A 15,577-nucleotide genomic window follows, 5' to 3' on the forward strand; every position below is an offset into this window, starting at 1 on the left:
GAACACAAGTCATTTATCACTTGCATGCTATTTGCTTTTGCAACTTGCTTTGCTAGCAAACTCTTGTGTATCTACACAGGGAATCTTTTACATTAACTTTATGGCTGGCAGCTAGTGAAAACAATAACAAAGCTTTCCACCAAGTATCACCTGCATTCCAGAAGCATATTACAGGTACTCCTCGTTTAACAACCTACTCAGTTAACGACAATTCGGAGTAACGACGGGCTTTATGACGTCGTTTAACTAAATCTCCCGAAGTTACAACGTTGTGTACAATAATTAAGTTGGCCGAGGCAAATTTGTATGATGTTATAAATGAACTTGTACAGTGGATATTAGCTGTGAGGTAAAGTGTTCTGAAGCTTAGGTCTACATTACCATCCTGCAAGCTGCAAAAACTACCTGGGGTACAGTGTATACCGGTAGTGGTAAATTTTTAGTTTCGACCATGGGCGCAATATAGCAATAGAAAATTAATTATTAATTTTGTAAATTATAATGTATCAACGTAATATGCAATTTTGTGAGCGGAAATAACAAAAAATGCTAAAACCGATTTCGTTAGTAACGAAGTCATGTCGGACGAATGGTACACCATGTTTGTTATGATAGATGCCGATGTCGAAGAAATGAAAGGATGATAAGTTAATTCATCTAAACTAAACTAAACTAACCTAACCTGTGTTTAATAAATCATTACCTGCAAATTAAATGTCATCCGGCTCCTCCTCGTTGTCGTCGTCGTGAGAGACGTTGGCAGACAAGATGGCGTCCCGAGCCTATGCTACCGACTTCGTTCATTAGCATATTTTCTTGTAGCAAGGTATTTTTTACTTTCATTTCCGCCCACAAAATTGCATATTACGCTGATACATTTTAATTTACAAAATCAATAATTAATTTTCTATTGCTATATTGCGCCCATGGTCGAAACTAAAAAAATACCCCGATATTCAATATGGAATGTCAGCATACGCGGATTTGGTCATACAGGTAGTTGTCGACTTACGACCGAGTTCGGTTCCGACAGACAGGTCGTAAGTCGATCTGGACGCAAGTCGGTCTTTATATATATATACAGTATATATTACCCTTTAACCCCTTCCATACGGTGCCGCACACGTAGGCGTCATGGGGAGCGAGTGTATTCACGAGGCTGCCATATCGGCGTCTTGATTATATTTATTGTAGTCGCCCCTCCATAATGACATTCTTTCTAATTCTTTTGTAATCGCATTTTCTATGGTTATCAAAATTCACGGGTGAAGAGAGAACGATCGATATAAGCGGTGACTATATTTTATGATGCGAATATTACTGCGACACGTCGTACGGCTGGCATTGGCTGCTGCCACCGAGATCTAAGTCCATGACGCCTACGTGTGCGGCACCGTATGGAAGGGGTTAAATATTTTTTGTTACTGTATATATATATTGTATATTATATTTAGCATACTGAAATAATCTTAGCATCTTTGAACTATGTTGTATAGTATTTCTTAACCTTTTTATAATTTTATCTGATTTTCTTTGGGAAACGTAGCCTAGGCATAAGCATACTGAATAAAATCCTATCATCTTTAACCTATGATATCTAATACTGTACAAGCATTTTCTAACCTTTTTATTATTTTACCATCAGACTTTCTTTAAGAAACGTATGCATACTGAATAAAATCTTATTATCTTTGAGCTACGTTGTTTAATATTCATTAACTTTTTTATAGTTTTCGTTAGGAAACGTAGCCTAGGCCTACGCATACTGAATAAAGTCCTGTTATCTTTGACCTACAAATACTTTTTTGATGGTTACAATAAAATCATTGCAAAGCAAAATTAGGACTTTTTTTTTATTTCAAAACACATTCTTTTCGTTTACGTATTGTACCATAAATATTGTTATCGACAACAGACTAGGCATAAACATAGTTTACTGTTACATCTTATTAATCGCAAAACATAAAAATACAAAATGCTGTACCGAACATATTGTTATCGACAACACACTAGGCATAAAAAAGTTTTACTGTTACATTTTATTAATTGCAAAACATATAAAAATATAAAATGCAAGGCAAAATTAGGAATTTTTTTTATTTCAAAACACATTCTTTCCGTTTACGTACTGTACCGAACATACTGTTATCGACAAACTAGCCTAGTCATAAAAAAAATATTGTTACATTTTATTAATTGAAAACATATAGAAATACAAAAATACAAAATGCAATGCAAAATTAGGAAAGATTTTACTTCAAACAAAAAATTGAAAGAATATTTAGCTGGCTGGGATGCTGACGCTGTCGGCAGCCTGCGAAAACTATCATACTAGCGTCTCGCGGCGTGCAGAGTAATTGTTCTGCGCTGCCAGACACAACATTGCAATTCTATTACTCTGTTAAATGTCAAATATTATTGCACTATCTCGTGGTCGTAAAGTCGATCAGTCGTAAGTCGCATAGGTCGTAAGTCGCATAGGTCGTAAGTCGACGACTACCTGTATACGGTAATTTTAGGAACCTAACCACCGTAAATAAACAGTAAATAAAGCTTTAATGTACTGTATAAAAGAGGAAAAATACACGAAAATAAAGATACATGTATTGCTGGACGTTGTACATACAGTACATGTACATATATGTATACACTTTCACTTAACGACCAATTCGGTTAACGACGGCGCGCTGGTCCCAATTGTCGTCGTTAAACAAGGAGTACCTGTATATACATATACATATCCGCAACAAAGTTATGTCGTAGCACATTTGTAAAATAATACTGATGACCCACTTTCGGAGAAGAATAAGCGAAAGTATAAAGATCTGTATATTTCGATCACTAACTGTGCTTTTACATTAGCAGTGGACAAAAGCCACCAAGGTCCACGTGACGCCGGACACGTGACCCAAGCCCCCGTCCCTTCCTGCTTACCTCACTACTTATGTATAAATACACATTGTTCTCTACTCTGTAATTCACATCTGCTGAAGAGGATCACAGTTAGTGATTGAAATATACAGATCTTTATACTTTCGCTTATTCTTCTCCGAAAATGGGTCATCAGTATTACATATACAGACGCTCCTCAACTTACGTTTTAGTTACGTTCCGAACGGCCGAACGTAAGTTGAAAATGAACGTAAGTTGTTACTGTACTATACATCGGTAAATTCTATTACCGTATCTTATAAAACACCCCTAAATCATTAATTAAACACATAACATTGTAAAATAATAACATTAATTTCAAATAGATTAAATTCAAGCAACATAAATTGAGATGGTGGAGGAGGAGGGGGAGGAGGAGGAGGCAAGGCATTTTCAGTTTGTCTGCGCAATGTAAACAATGGACGCAGCGTCGTGCGCAAGTATCCTTTGAACTACAGAGAGCGCGGTAAACTAAAAAATTCACTCAAAAATTTTTTTTTTACAATTTTTTTTTTTACCGTCAGTTCAAACGTAAAATTGAAAAAACGTAAAACGAATGAACGTAAGTAGAGGAGCGTCTGTACACATATTATATATATGTTCAGAATTCCTATTCATCTTATGAAAAGGCACTTTTTTAGAACCACAGGCAGACTTTCTCCATGTTGCTGTCAGAAATCTTGGGATGCAATGCCTTTTCAACGGGGCTATGTTTACAAGCAAGTCTATTACTGTGGTAGTCAAATGGAAAAAAAAACAAAACAGACTTCCTATTGTTTTTAATGCTTGAATAAGTGTATAGTGTCAATCTCATTTATATTATATATATGAAGGCTAAGAATGAAGGCTCATTTGAGCACTCAATTGAGAAGCAAAACTTGTAGGTTCTTCCCAGCATACTATCCACTTTTCCCAGCAGCAAGAGTCAATAGCATAGATCTCAAAAATCAAAGCAAGTAGCATGCTAACAAGAAATACTAGTGTCTCACTACCTTAAGACAACTCACATCCAATTTGACCTTGATATTGGATGCCACTTTTTTTTTTTTTTTTTTTTTCCCCCAACCTGATATGGGTTAACTTTTGGAATTCTTTAATAGCTCTTGTGGTGTTATGTAACAGTATGGGTTTTTTAAAGCATGCTCTTAAACAACTGCATACACAAACCAAAATCCTCCCCAAAGACAGACCACCAAAATTAATGCTCCACCAACAAATGGAGTATTAGGCAGCTTATTGTACAAATATTCCAGTTCACATGGTGTCAATAATTAAATGCTGCATATAATGCACTCTCCAGTCAGTTCTAAACTGCTGTGTTCAGTTATCTTAATCTATTATAAAAATATTTGTAAACATTTTAGAAGATCTGAATCTTAGTAAGGTTTCTAGTATGGACAACATCCCAGCACATTTTGTGAAGGACGATGCCCTTATTATTGCTCATAACATAAAACATTTTAAATTTTTTAATCAATTCAGGTAAAGTGTCACATGACCTAAAATTAGCTAGAATGGCACTACATAAAAGGAGTGGCAAAACTGATGTGGGTAATTATAGGCTGGTATCTGTTTTAAGTGTTATGTCAAAGGCTTCTGAATGAACTGTATACAAATTGAATGGTTTCCTTGTGGAAAATTATCTGTATAAACTTTAATCTGGTTTCCTTACAGGATACTTAATTGGTATGTGTTTGATTTATTTACATGATTACATTAGACAGGAATGTGGTATGGGTAGATATACTGGTATGGGTCTTTAAGACTTTAAAAAGGCATTTGATACCATGAATCATGGGATCATTCTTCAGAAAATGACTGCACTTGGTATAAGCAACAATCAAATAGTTCAGATCTTATTTAACTGACAGAAAACATGTTGTTCATGTAAATAATTTCAATTCCTGTAAATGCAATGTTACCTGTGGTGGGCCTCAGGGCTCAATCTTGGGACCTCTTCTATTTCCGATATATGTGAACAATATGTCAACTGTTGTGGACTATAAAATTCTGCTTTATGTAGATGGTTCAGCTTTGATTGTTTCAGGCAAGGATACATCAGAACTATAGAAGGTCCTAGGCACTGAACTGGCTGCTATACAAGAATAGCTAATGGATAATAAACTGTCATTACATTTTGGTATTACTGAATCTATATCATTTGGATCCAGCAGTAAACTGAAAAAGTATGATGGTTTAAAAGTCAAATCTGGTGCTATTGAAATAGAGTCTAAAAAACAGGCTACCTACTTAGGAGTGACATGAAATTAAACTTTGTCTGGAGAGGGCATAACTAATACTCACTAAGTGATCTAACAAAACAAAATTTTTGTACAGAAATGCTAAAAATTTCAACTTAAAAACCAGGAAACTACTGGTGTCTGCACTTATTCAAAGCCATTATGATTATGCTTGTAGTTCATGGTACAGTTCACTCTCCAAAAGATATCAGTCTAGACTGCAGGTGGCTCAAAATAAAATCATAAGATTTATGTTTGGCTTCCCTTGTAGGATAGGGTGAATTTGTAAAACTATGTTGCCTGTTGATTAGAATTAAATGACTGAAATTAAACCAAGTATACATCTAAAAAATAATGCTCTAAATTACCAAGATCCAATTTCCAGCCATTACTACATTACCGCACCAGAAACAGCTCAGGCTGCTACCAAATCAGACACTTTGGCTCCTTCTGTAAAACAGCTTTTATCACACAGTACTGTACTATGGAAAGACCTCCCTTCAAATATGAGTGTGTTACCAATAAAAATACCTGTAAGGGTCAGGTTAAAAATGTTTTCAGTTCTCAACTGTTTCCAGAAATCAGGATCTTTTTATATATTATCAGGTTTCTTATATATCATGGTGCTGCTTCCAATGCTTAATTTTTTTTCCCTATGTTTACTTAACTATTGTATATGTAAAAAGTTTGTGAGTGCAGTTACTGTTAGGTCTAGTAAATTTTTGTGCTAATTTTTTCTTATGTTAAGTTATTAGTATCAGCACATGGTGTAATAACAAGGCTGTTGATGTGCTGAAACTTTAAATAATTTGAAGGATAGTAAAGACAAATTACAGGAAGAGTGGCTCAGATGAAGAACATATTTGATAACATTGAGAATATGAGGAGTGGAACTTTTAGAAATGAAACTAGAAAAATGGTGAGGGTATACACGAGGCTATAGAAAAGGAAACTAAGGAATGCGATGTTATCATTAAGGGGACAGAAGAAATTGAAAAGGTTGATGTGAGAAATGATCCCCAGGAAATTGGTCACATGAAAAATGATGAACATGTAGTGAATCACTTTTTCAAGAATATTCTAGTGGAGATAACAAGAATTCCATAAAGCCATGACACTGAGAACAATAGCCCCAGACCAGGGGTGATGATTGTGAAGCCTGGGAGCCCATATCAGAAAAAATTAGTGTTGAAAAATGCCAAGAGGCTTTGGAATAAGGGAGCATGGAGTAAAGTATTTATACAGGGATATGACCAGGTTAGATAGTAAATAGGACTACAAGTTGAGGAAGGATATTAAGCACAGAAAAGACCATGAGGGGAAGAACTTGGTGATAAGGTGAGGAAAGATTGCAGACAGAGAAACAGTGTTGGCAGAACAAGTTCAGAGACCAAAAATGTCAGAACACCAGTTAAGCATGGCTATGGGGAATTCCCAGACCCAGATTTAATTGGTTTAAAACATAGAATGTACATAAATACTAACATATACCAAAGGATTTTCCCCCCTTATAAGGGAGGTAGCCAAAAAACATAAGGCATAAAAAACACTCCCACACATTCCATCCCTATCATACTCCAGTCCCCTCCACCCTCTTATCTTGGCACCTCCTGGATGATGGGTCATCCCTGCATCTCGCCCACTGCCCTGGGTCATAAGTAGTGTCACAAGACACAGCACATCCACAGCAAAGCTGCTTCATTAAATTGATGACCCCCCCTCTCTGTCCCCTCATGCAGAAAAGGAGAAGACAGGGAGAAATCCCTTCAGGCTGCATCAAATTATTTCTCACACATACTCCTTCACCCCCCAACCCCCACCCATTCCACCTCATGTATCACAGCATCATTCATATACAACCATTCTCCATTCACCCATCTTCTGTCCTCTCCCATCCTTCTTCAACAGACATTCCCCCTCTTTCCCAAAGCCCCTTTTACCCCATCCATCCATCTCATCCTAGGTCGAGCAATCATGTTCACTCCTTCTACCTCTGCCTTCCACACCTCTTTTACTAATCTTTCTTCACTCATTCTTTCTATGTGTCCCAACCATCCCAATACTTTTTCATCAATTCTATCTCCCAACTCCCTTTCCACCCCTATTCTTCTCCTCACCTCCTCGTTTCTCAATCTATCCAGCTTAGTAACCCCTATCATACTTCTCAGATACCTCATCTCAAACACATTCAAACTCCTCATCTCTTCCTCTCTTATGTTCCATGTTTCTGCCCCATACAATGAGGTGAAATACCATCCACTGTTATCGGACAAGGTTTATACAACTACTGGATAAAAAACAGGGACAAGAAACAGGGAGGGGGAATCATGTTCTTGGCCAAGAAAGACCTAAAGGTGACAAAAATTGCAGAGGGCAAAGGTAATGCTGAATTGATCATGATAAAAGTCGAAGGCAAGAATATGAAAAGTAGAAAGTTTGTGGTGACTTATGTGCCTCCAAAAACAAGCGCTTGGAAAGAAATTGAACATAAAAAAATGCTAGATGACACAAGAAAATCACTCAATGAGATATTAATGGGTAAGGGTAATCTGGTAGTTATGGGGGACTTCAATTGCAAAGAAATTTGTTGGGACAGCATGACAGTGCAAGGAGGAGATGACTCGTGGGGCAATGTACTGCTAGATATGACCATGGAGTACACAATGACCCAATGGGTCCATGAAAACACAAGGTACAGAAATAATGAAGAGCCATCGAAACTAGATCTAATATTTACAACAGAGCCTGAAATAGTGCATAAAGTCCAGTATGAGACACCAATTGGAAAGAGTGACCATGTACTCATCGAAACTATACTAAAGGAAGAAATAGACATAGAGAGGAACGAAAAGCATAGGAAAGGAAGACTGAGGTACAACAAAACAGACTTTACAAAACTAAAGACATTCTTCCGGAATGCAAACTGGGAAATATTTTACAGGGAAGAAACAGCAGTGGAAGAGAAATGGAATATATTGATGGAAAACTACAATGAAGGGGTAAACAGGCATGTACCAAGACAAAAGCGAGAGAGAGAGTACATTAAATGTTGGTTCAACAAAAGATGCAGTGAGGCAAAAGACAGAAGGGACAAAGCTTGGAAAAAGTGGAGAAAAGACAAAAAACAAAGCAAATGGCAAATTTATGTTAACTATAGAAATGAGTATGTTAATGTGAGAAGAGAGGAGAAAAGGAACCATGAGAAGGATATTATAGACAAATGCAAAGAGCAACCCAAACTATTCTATCGGTATGTGAATGGTAAACTTAAAAACAAACAGGAATTGGTGAAACTATGCCAAGGAAACATAGAATACACAGAAGATTTAGAGATGGCCGAAGTCATGAACAATCACTTTAAATCTGTTTTCACCAGAGAGAAAATACCGAATTGTGACATAGACAAAAACAAGAAATCTCCCCTCATGAATGATTTTACAGCATCACTAAAGGAAATATCAGAACATTTATCAAGGCTGGATGTCAGAAAATCACATGGCCCGGACGGTATTGCAAATTGGATTCTAAAGGAGTGCAAAGAAGAACTAACAGACAAAATACACATCTTAATAAACAGCTCACTCAAAGAAGGAAAGATACCCGAGGACTGGAAAAACGCTAACATTGTACCAATACACAAAGGAGGAAACAAAGAAGAACCCACCAACTATAGGCCAGTATCACTAACAAGCACCATTGCCAAAATTTGTGAGAAAATAATCAAGAATAGATGGGTAAAACATCTGGAAGACAATGACATATTAAACCCAAGACAATTCGGATTCAGACAAGGAAGATCATGCTCCACAAACTTAATATGCTTTTACTCAAGACTAATAGACATAGTGCAAGAAAGAAATGGATGGGCTGATTGTGCATTCCTAGACTTGCAAAAAGCCTTTGACAAAGTACCACACAGAAAACTACTAAAAAAACTGGAACACATAGGAGGAATACAGGGAAACCTACTAAAATGGATAGAGGACTTTCTGACTGGTAGAAAGATGAGAGTAGTGCTCAGAGAAAAATATTCAGACTGGAAAGAGGTGATCAGTGGAGTACCGCAAGGATCTGTGCTGGCACCAATAATGTTTGCTATCTATATGAATGACATGGATGAGGACGTGAACTGCTACATGAGCTTCTTTGCCGATGACGCCAAACTGTTAAGGAAAATAGAAACTGATGAGGACTGTGAAGCACTGCAAGAAGACCTAAATAGGGTATGGAACTGGAGTCAGAAATGGGAAGTGGACTTTAATACGAAGAAGTGTAGCATAATGGAGTTTGGAAAAAGCAAAAACAGAATATCAGGAAAATATACAATTGGAACCAAAGAAGTAAAGAAAGTAGGATCCGAAAAAGATTTGGGAGTAATTATCACGAACGACTTGTCCTATGATATACAGATTAACAAAATTGTCGGGGAGACTTACAACTTGCTAAGATCAATAAAAGTGGCGTTTACATACTTGGACGAAGACATGATGAAAAAAATATTGGTTACATTGATAAGGCCTAGATTAGAGTATGCAGCGACATTGTGGTCCCCCAGTACCAAAAAGAATATAAAGAAAATAGAAAGAATCCAAAGAGCAGCTACAAAAATGGCACCTGCACTTGCAAACCTATCATACGAAGAGAGATTGGCTAAACTGGAGTTACCGACACTGGAGCAAAGAAGAGAGAGAGGTGACCTATTGACCATCTACAGAATCATGAAAGGCACAGAGGTACTCGATAGTGAGAATTTACTTAACTGGGACAAAAGAAACACAAGAGGACATGGAAAGAAAATAAAAAAACATAGCTATAGAAGAGAACTGAAGAAAAACAGTTTTCCTCATAGAGTTTTGGACACTTGGAACAAACTGGACAATGAAATAGTATGCGCAAAAACCATTCATGAGTTTAAAAACAAACTAGACACTGCAAGATACAAAGGCGGGACAACACGAGCATAGCTCCCCTTCCCGCAAAATACAACTAGGTAAATACAACTAGGTAAATACAATCTCCTCTTAGCATCCATTCCCAAATGTCTATTTCTCATTACACTTTTTAATCCCTCAAGGCATTTACTTGCTTCTCTCAATCTACAATCTACCTCCACCCCCACTCCTCCCTTTCCCGCTACATTTGCACCCAAGTATCTAAAACTATCTGCTTCCTCCAGTCTCTCTTCTTTAATACTCACTTCCAGTCTGCTGCCACTTTCTCCCTTTGTACATCTCATCACCTTATTGTTACCCACATTTATCTTCAACTTCCTTCTTTCGCACACCTTCTCAAACTCTGTCACTAACTTCCCCAATCCCTCCTCTGATCCCGCTACAAGCGCAGTGTCGTCTGCAAACAACAGCTGGCTTATCTCCCACTTTTCTCCATTTTCTTTAACCATCTCCAATCCCTGACCCACTACCCTTGCATTTACCTCTCACCCACCCTATCCATGTATAAATTGAACAGCCAGTGCAACATAACACATCCCTGATGAAGTCCCACCTTTACCTCAAACCACTCACTCTCTCCATTTCTAATCCTGACACACACTCTACTACTCTTGTAAAAACTCTTGACAGCTCCTAGAAGCTTTCTTCCTATCCCATTTACCTGCAATACCTCCCACAGTGCCTTCCTGTCTACCCTGTCATAAGCCTTTTCCAAATCCATAAAAGCCCAAAAAAACATCCTTACCTTTTCCTATAGCTTTCTCACATATCTGTCTTACACAAAAATCTGATCTACGTAACCCCTACCTGTCCTAAACTCGCACTGTTCCTCACCAATTACTCCCTCTGTTCCTCTCCTAATCCTCTCAATCAAGACCCTCACAAAAACCTTCCTAACTACACTTAACAAGCTGATCCCACTAAAACTACTACACTCACACTTGTCCCCCTTTCCTTTGTAAAGCAGAACTATACAGGCACTCCTCCAGCCCTCTGGCACTCTACCCTCTCTTAAACAAACATCAAATAACCCCACCAACCAGTCCACCATCACTGTACCTCCTTTTGTCAGACATTCTGCATGGCATTCATCCAACCCAGGTGCCTTACTTGCTGTCATCATCTTAACAACTACCTTCACTTCATCTTTCCTTATTTCTCCTACATTTTCTTCACTCATCACTAATTTTCTTAGCGCTTCCCACTGCAACTACCTTTCCCTCCCTATCCTCCTGCATATTTAGCAACTACCTAAAATACTCTGCCCACCTTCCTCTCACTCCCATCTCTTCCATTATCATCTCTCCATCTGCACCTTTTACCTTTTCTTCTCTACTTGATTTGCCTCCTCTTCCTCTCTTAATATCTTTCCAAAACATCTTTAAATTTCAAAAATTTCTGTCATACTCTTACCCCATTTCACATCTGCTCTCCTCTTTGCCTCCTTTAATTTATGGTTTACTTCTCTTTTCTTTGTACCTCTCATATGATTCCCTCGTCCTGTTTTGCAACCAATCTGTGAAAGCTCACTTCTTCACTTGTACAACCTTTTTTGCTTCCTACTCCCACCACTCATTACCTTTCCATCTATTTCTTCCCATCCTCCTTGTTCCACACACCATCTCTACACACCTTGTGACTCCCTCCTTGAACCATCTCCATTCCTCCTCCACTCCTAGTTCGAATCCATCTTTCACTTCCTCCCACTCCTCTGTCAGCTTCTTCTTGTACTCCTCCTTTTCTTTCTCATTTAAGCAGTTCACTCTAAGCACCTCCCTAACTTTTGTCCTTTTCCTCTTTCTCCATCTATCCTCCACTCTCAACTTACCTTTCACCAAAAAATGATGTGATATTCCCCCACTCTCTCCCCTTAGAACATGTACATCCTTAACTCTTCCTACTACACTCCTATTTACTTGTACCATTATACAGTCCATGAATGCTCTACCACCCTTCCATCCACCACCCTATCCCGTGTGTACTTATGCTTGACTTTCTTCTTAAAACACTGTATTTGCTATCAACTATCTAGACACATCACCATCAACTTTCCCCTATGATTCTTTCCTGGAACTCTACACTTCCCAACCACTGTCTATTGGTTAATTTCCTACCCTAGCATTAAGGTCTCCCAATACCACTACATTGACGTTTCTCCCTAAACCCTCTATACACTCGTTTAAATCTATCCAAAAAGCCTCCCATTCTTCACTCTTCTCATTACCAGGCCCATATGCACTTACAAAAACACACATCTCCTTTCTTCATCCACATTAACCTTGTTGAAATCTCCTTCCACCACACTACACATTTACCTATCTCTTTACTTATTATTATAGCCACCCCTTCTCTCCCTTGACCTCTCTTCACTCCTGAGAACCTCCCAACTACACTCCCAAACTTACACTCGCCCCTCCCTCTCAACTTAGTTTCACTTAAGCCAACACATCCATCTTTATTCTCACAAACGGTATCAGGACAAGTGCCCGACTGACAAGTGCCCGACGGCCACATGCCCGATGGACATCTTCCCGACGGACATCTGCCCAACTGAACAGTGCCCGATGGACAAATGCCCGATTAGGACAATTGCCCGATTAGGAAAACTGCCCGATTAGGAAAACTGCCCGATTAGGAAAATTGCCCGATTAGGAAAACTTCCTGAATATTTACATATATACAACCACACAATAGTTGAGAGAGAAACTACCAGACAATTGCCGGATTAGGAAACTACCGGACTATGAACAATCACGTTTATGTTAAGAACAAGGAATTGCCGTCTTGAAATACGTTTTACGTTGTGATCAAATAATAAGCGAAACACATGAACACACTCATGCACCAGATAGCATTCATCAAGATCTTCTATCTTTACGCGAAGAAATGAAGGAACAAGCTATTAAAACCCAACAATCGTCACAACAGATTTTATGTCAAACTACCGGACTATGAAGAAGCTCCTTAGTAAAGTGAACTGCCCGAATATTTACATATATACAACTGCTTATTTAGTTGAGAGAGAGAAACTACCGGAGTATGAACAATCTCCTTAGTAAAGTACATAGCCGATGTTTTTGTTGGGAAACATTTTTCTTCAGTCTGTTAAAGTATAGGATCAGGAAGTGTCGGAAGTTTTTTTACTCTTGTAAGCACCCATGGAATTCGTTAAAACGCAACGTGGTGGATTGAAGCTTTGCTATAATGGCTACGTTTATGTTAAGAACAAGGAATTGCCATCTGGAAATACGTTTTACGAATGTGAACGCCGCCGACACAACAACTGCAAGGCCAAAATTACTTTGTGTGGTGATCAAATAATAAGCGAAACACATGAACACACTCATGCACCAGATATCATTCGTCAAGATCTTCTATCTTTACGCGAAGAAATGAAGGAACAAGCTATTAAAACCCAACAATCGTCACAACAGATTTTATGTCAAACGTTACAGAATGTCTCGGAAGGAGTCTCGAGTCAACTACCGTCTATGAGCACAATTAGACGTTCCATCAGAAGATATAAACAAGCTGTACATGCTCCACATCCCATACCGAGAAATTTGTATGAGATGGCCATTCCAGATGAATATAAAAAAAACGTGCAAAGAAGACAATTTCTTACTTTACGACAGTGGACCTGGTGAGAAGCGTATACTTTTGTTTTCAACCGAGAAAAATATGCAACTCTTGCAATCTTCGAGTGAGTGGTTTTGCGATGGCACCTTCAAAGTAGTACCTGAACTGTTCTACCAACTATATTCAGTTCATTGTTTAATTTCTAAAAGAACAATTCCCTGTGTTTTTGTATTATTACCAAATAAACAACAATCCACCTATGAAGAACTTTTCAGCCAACTTCGGGCTATTAATGCTAGACTTAATCCATCTGCAATTATGATTGACTATGAAAAAGCTGCAATGAATGCATTAACAAATGTTTTTCCAAATGCATATATTAAGGGATGTTTTTTTCACCTCTCGCATGCTATTTATCGGAAGGTACAAACGGAGGGGTTGCAATCAAGATATCAGAGCAATGCTGAGTTTGCCATAAACATTCGAATGATACCAGCCCTGGCTTTTGTGCCAGCAGACTATGTTGTACAAGCATTTGAACACTTACAAGAAAGTATGTGCGAAGAAGCAGATGGAGTGATTAACTACTTTGAAGATACTTTTATTGGTAGGATACGACGACGTAACAGAGGAACCCCACTCTTTCCTATTTGTATGTGGAATATGCATGATCGCGTATGCGATGATTTGCCACGAACAATCAATTCCTTGGAAGGATGGCATAACCATTTACAGGCAAATATAACCTCGAGTCATCCCAATATCTGGCGTTTTCTTCAGGTACTGAAGACTGAACAAGCTCTTAACGATACAATCATCAACCAGATGCTGGCAGGACAAGAGCCTCCCTCAAAAAGAAAAAAATATTAAGATACAACCAAAAGAATAGCAAATATTGTGGAAGATTATGAAAATCGAGAAGTATTAGATTTTTTGAGAGGGATAGCTCATAATTTAAAATTTCAGTTTTATTTTCTATTTTAGATCTAGTCTTTTTTAATCAATGTTTATCATGTGATTTTTATCCATAAAAAAAAAAAAAATCATGTTCTTTTTATTTTTGTCTTTTATTGTACCTTGTTAATGTTTACCATGAGGAAAAAATAAATAATTAAAGGAAGCGCATACTAAATCCTTATGACAGCAAAACATATAATCGGGCAAATGTCCTAATCGGGCAATTGTCCTAATTGGGCATTTGTCCATCGGGCACTGTTCATTCGGGCAGATGTCCGTCGGGAAGATGTCCGTCGGGCTTATGGCCGTCGGGCACTTGTCAGTCGGGCACTTGCCCTAGAGTCCTCACAAACATACTGCCTATCTCTTCACTTTTGCTCTCATTTGTACCACATCCACACACATTAAAAGACCCAAACCTTAGGGTACTGTTTGGAAAACTCCTAGACCCTCTTATGCCTTTACATTTTTCAGGAATGTCCCCTGTGGGGCTACAGGAAGAAGGATGCCTAGTCCTAATTCCCATCCCGTTCTTGTCGCCTCTTATGATTCAAGTGGGAAAACTTGGTGGCAGTATTCTTTCCCCCCACCACAGTACTATGCAGACTTATAGAAAACACAATTGGATGCAAACTTGGAAGCTTTTGAATGCTAGAAGTATTTTGAACAAAATGTTGGAGTTAGAAGAAATGGTATTTGAAGAGGATCCCAATGTAACATTGATAACAGTCATGGACAAATAGTGGTATATCTTGTGTAGAAATCAGTCTACAGGGATATGATGTGATAAGGACGGATAGAATGAATAGGAAAGAAGGTGGCTGTGTGGCATATCTCAAAAATGAAATGAGAGCAAGTACTTTAGAGGATTTAATGAGTGACGAGACAGAATCAGTGTAGTGTAAAATTAAAGTAGAA

General features: G+C 38.1%; 2 protein-coding genes across 5 annotated transcripts in view; one reads left to right on the plus strand and one right to left on the minus strand.

The window, feature by feature from the left end:
- Nucleotides 1-15,577, minus strand: part of LOC143038420 (uncharacterized) — an 88,683-nt gene that overhangs the window by 59,673 nt on the left and 13,433 nt on the right. The window lies entirely within an intron of this gene.
- LOC143035504 (uncharacterized) lies at nucleotides 13,805-14,572 on the plus strand. Its single transcript, XM_076202372.1, has one exon. The coding sequence runs from the start codon at nucleotides 13,805-13,807 to the stop codon at nucleotides 14,570-14,572; it is 768 nt and encodes a 255-aa protein (XP_076058487.1).

This window comes from Oratosquilla oratoria, chromosome 2 (genome assembly GCF_046742065.1).
Source record: "Oratosquilla oratoria isolate Oo_2021 chromosome 2, ASM4674206v1, whole genome shotgun sequence".
In the NCBI taxonomy this organism is placed as follows: domain Eukaryota; kingdom Metazoa; phylum Arthropoda; class Malacostraca; order Stomatopoda; family Squillidae; genus Oratosquilla; species Oratosquilla oratoria.

Bases quoted from the DNA above. Each gene is read 5' to 3' on its own strand.
- LOC143035504 (XM_076202372.1), top strand. From the start codon at position 13,805: ATGCAACTCTTGCAATCTTCGAGTGAGTGGTTTTGCGATGGCACCTTC.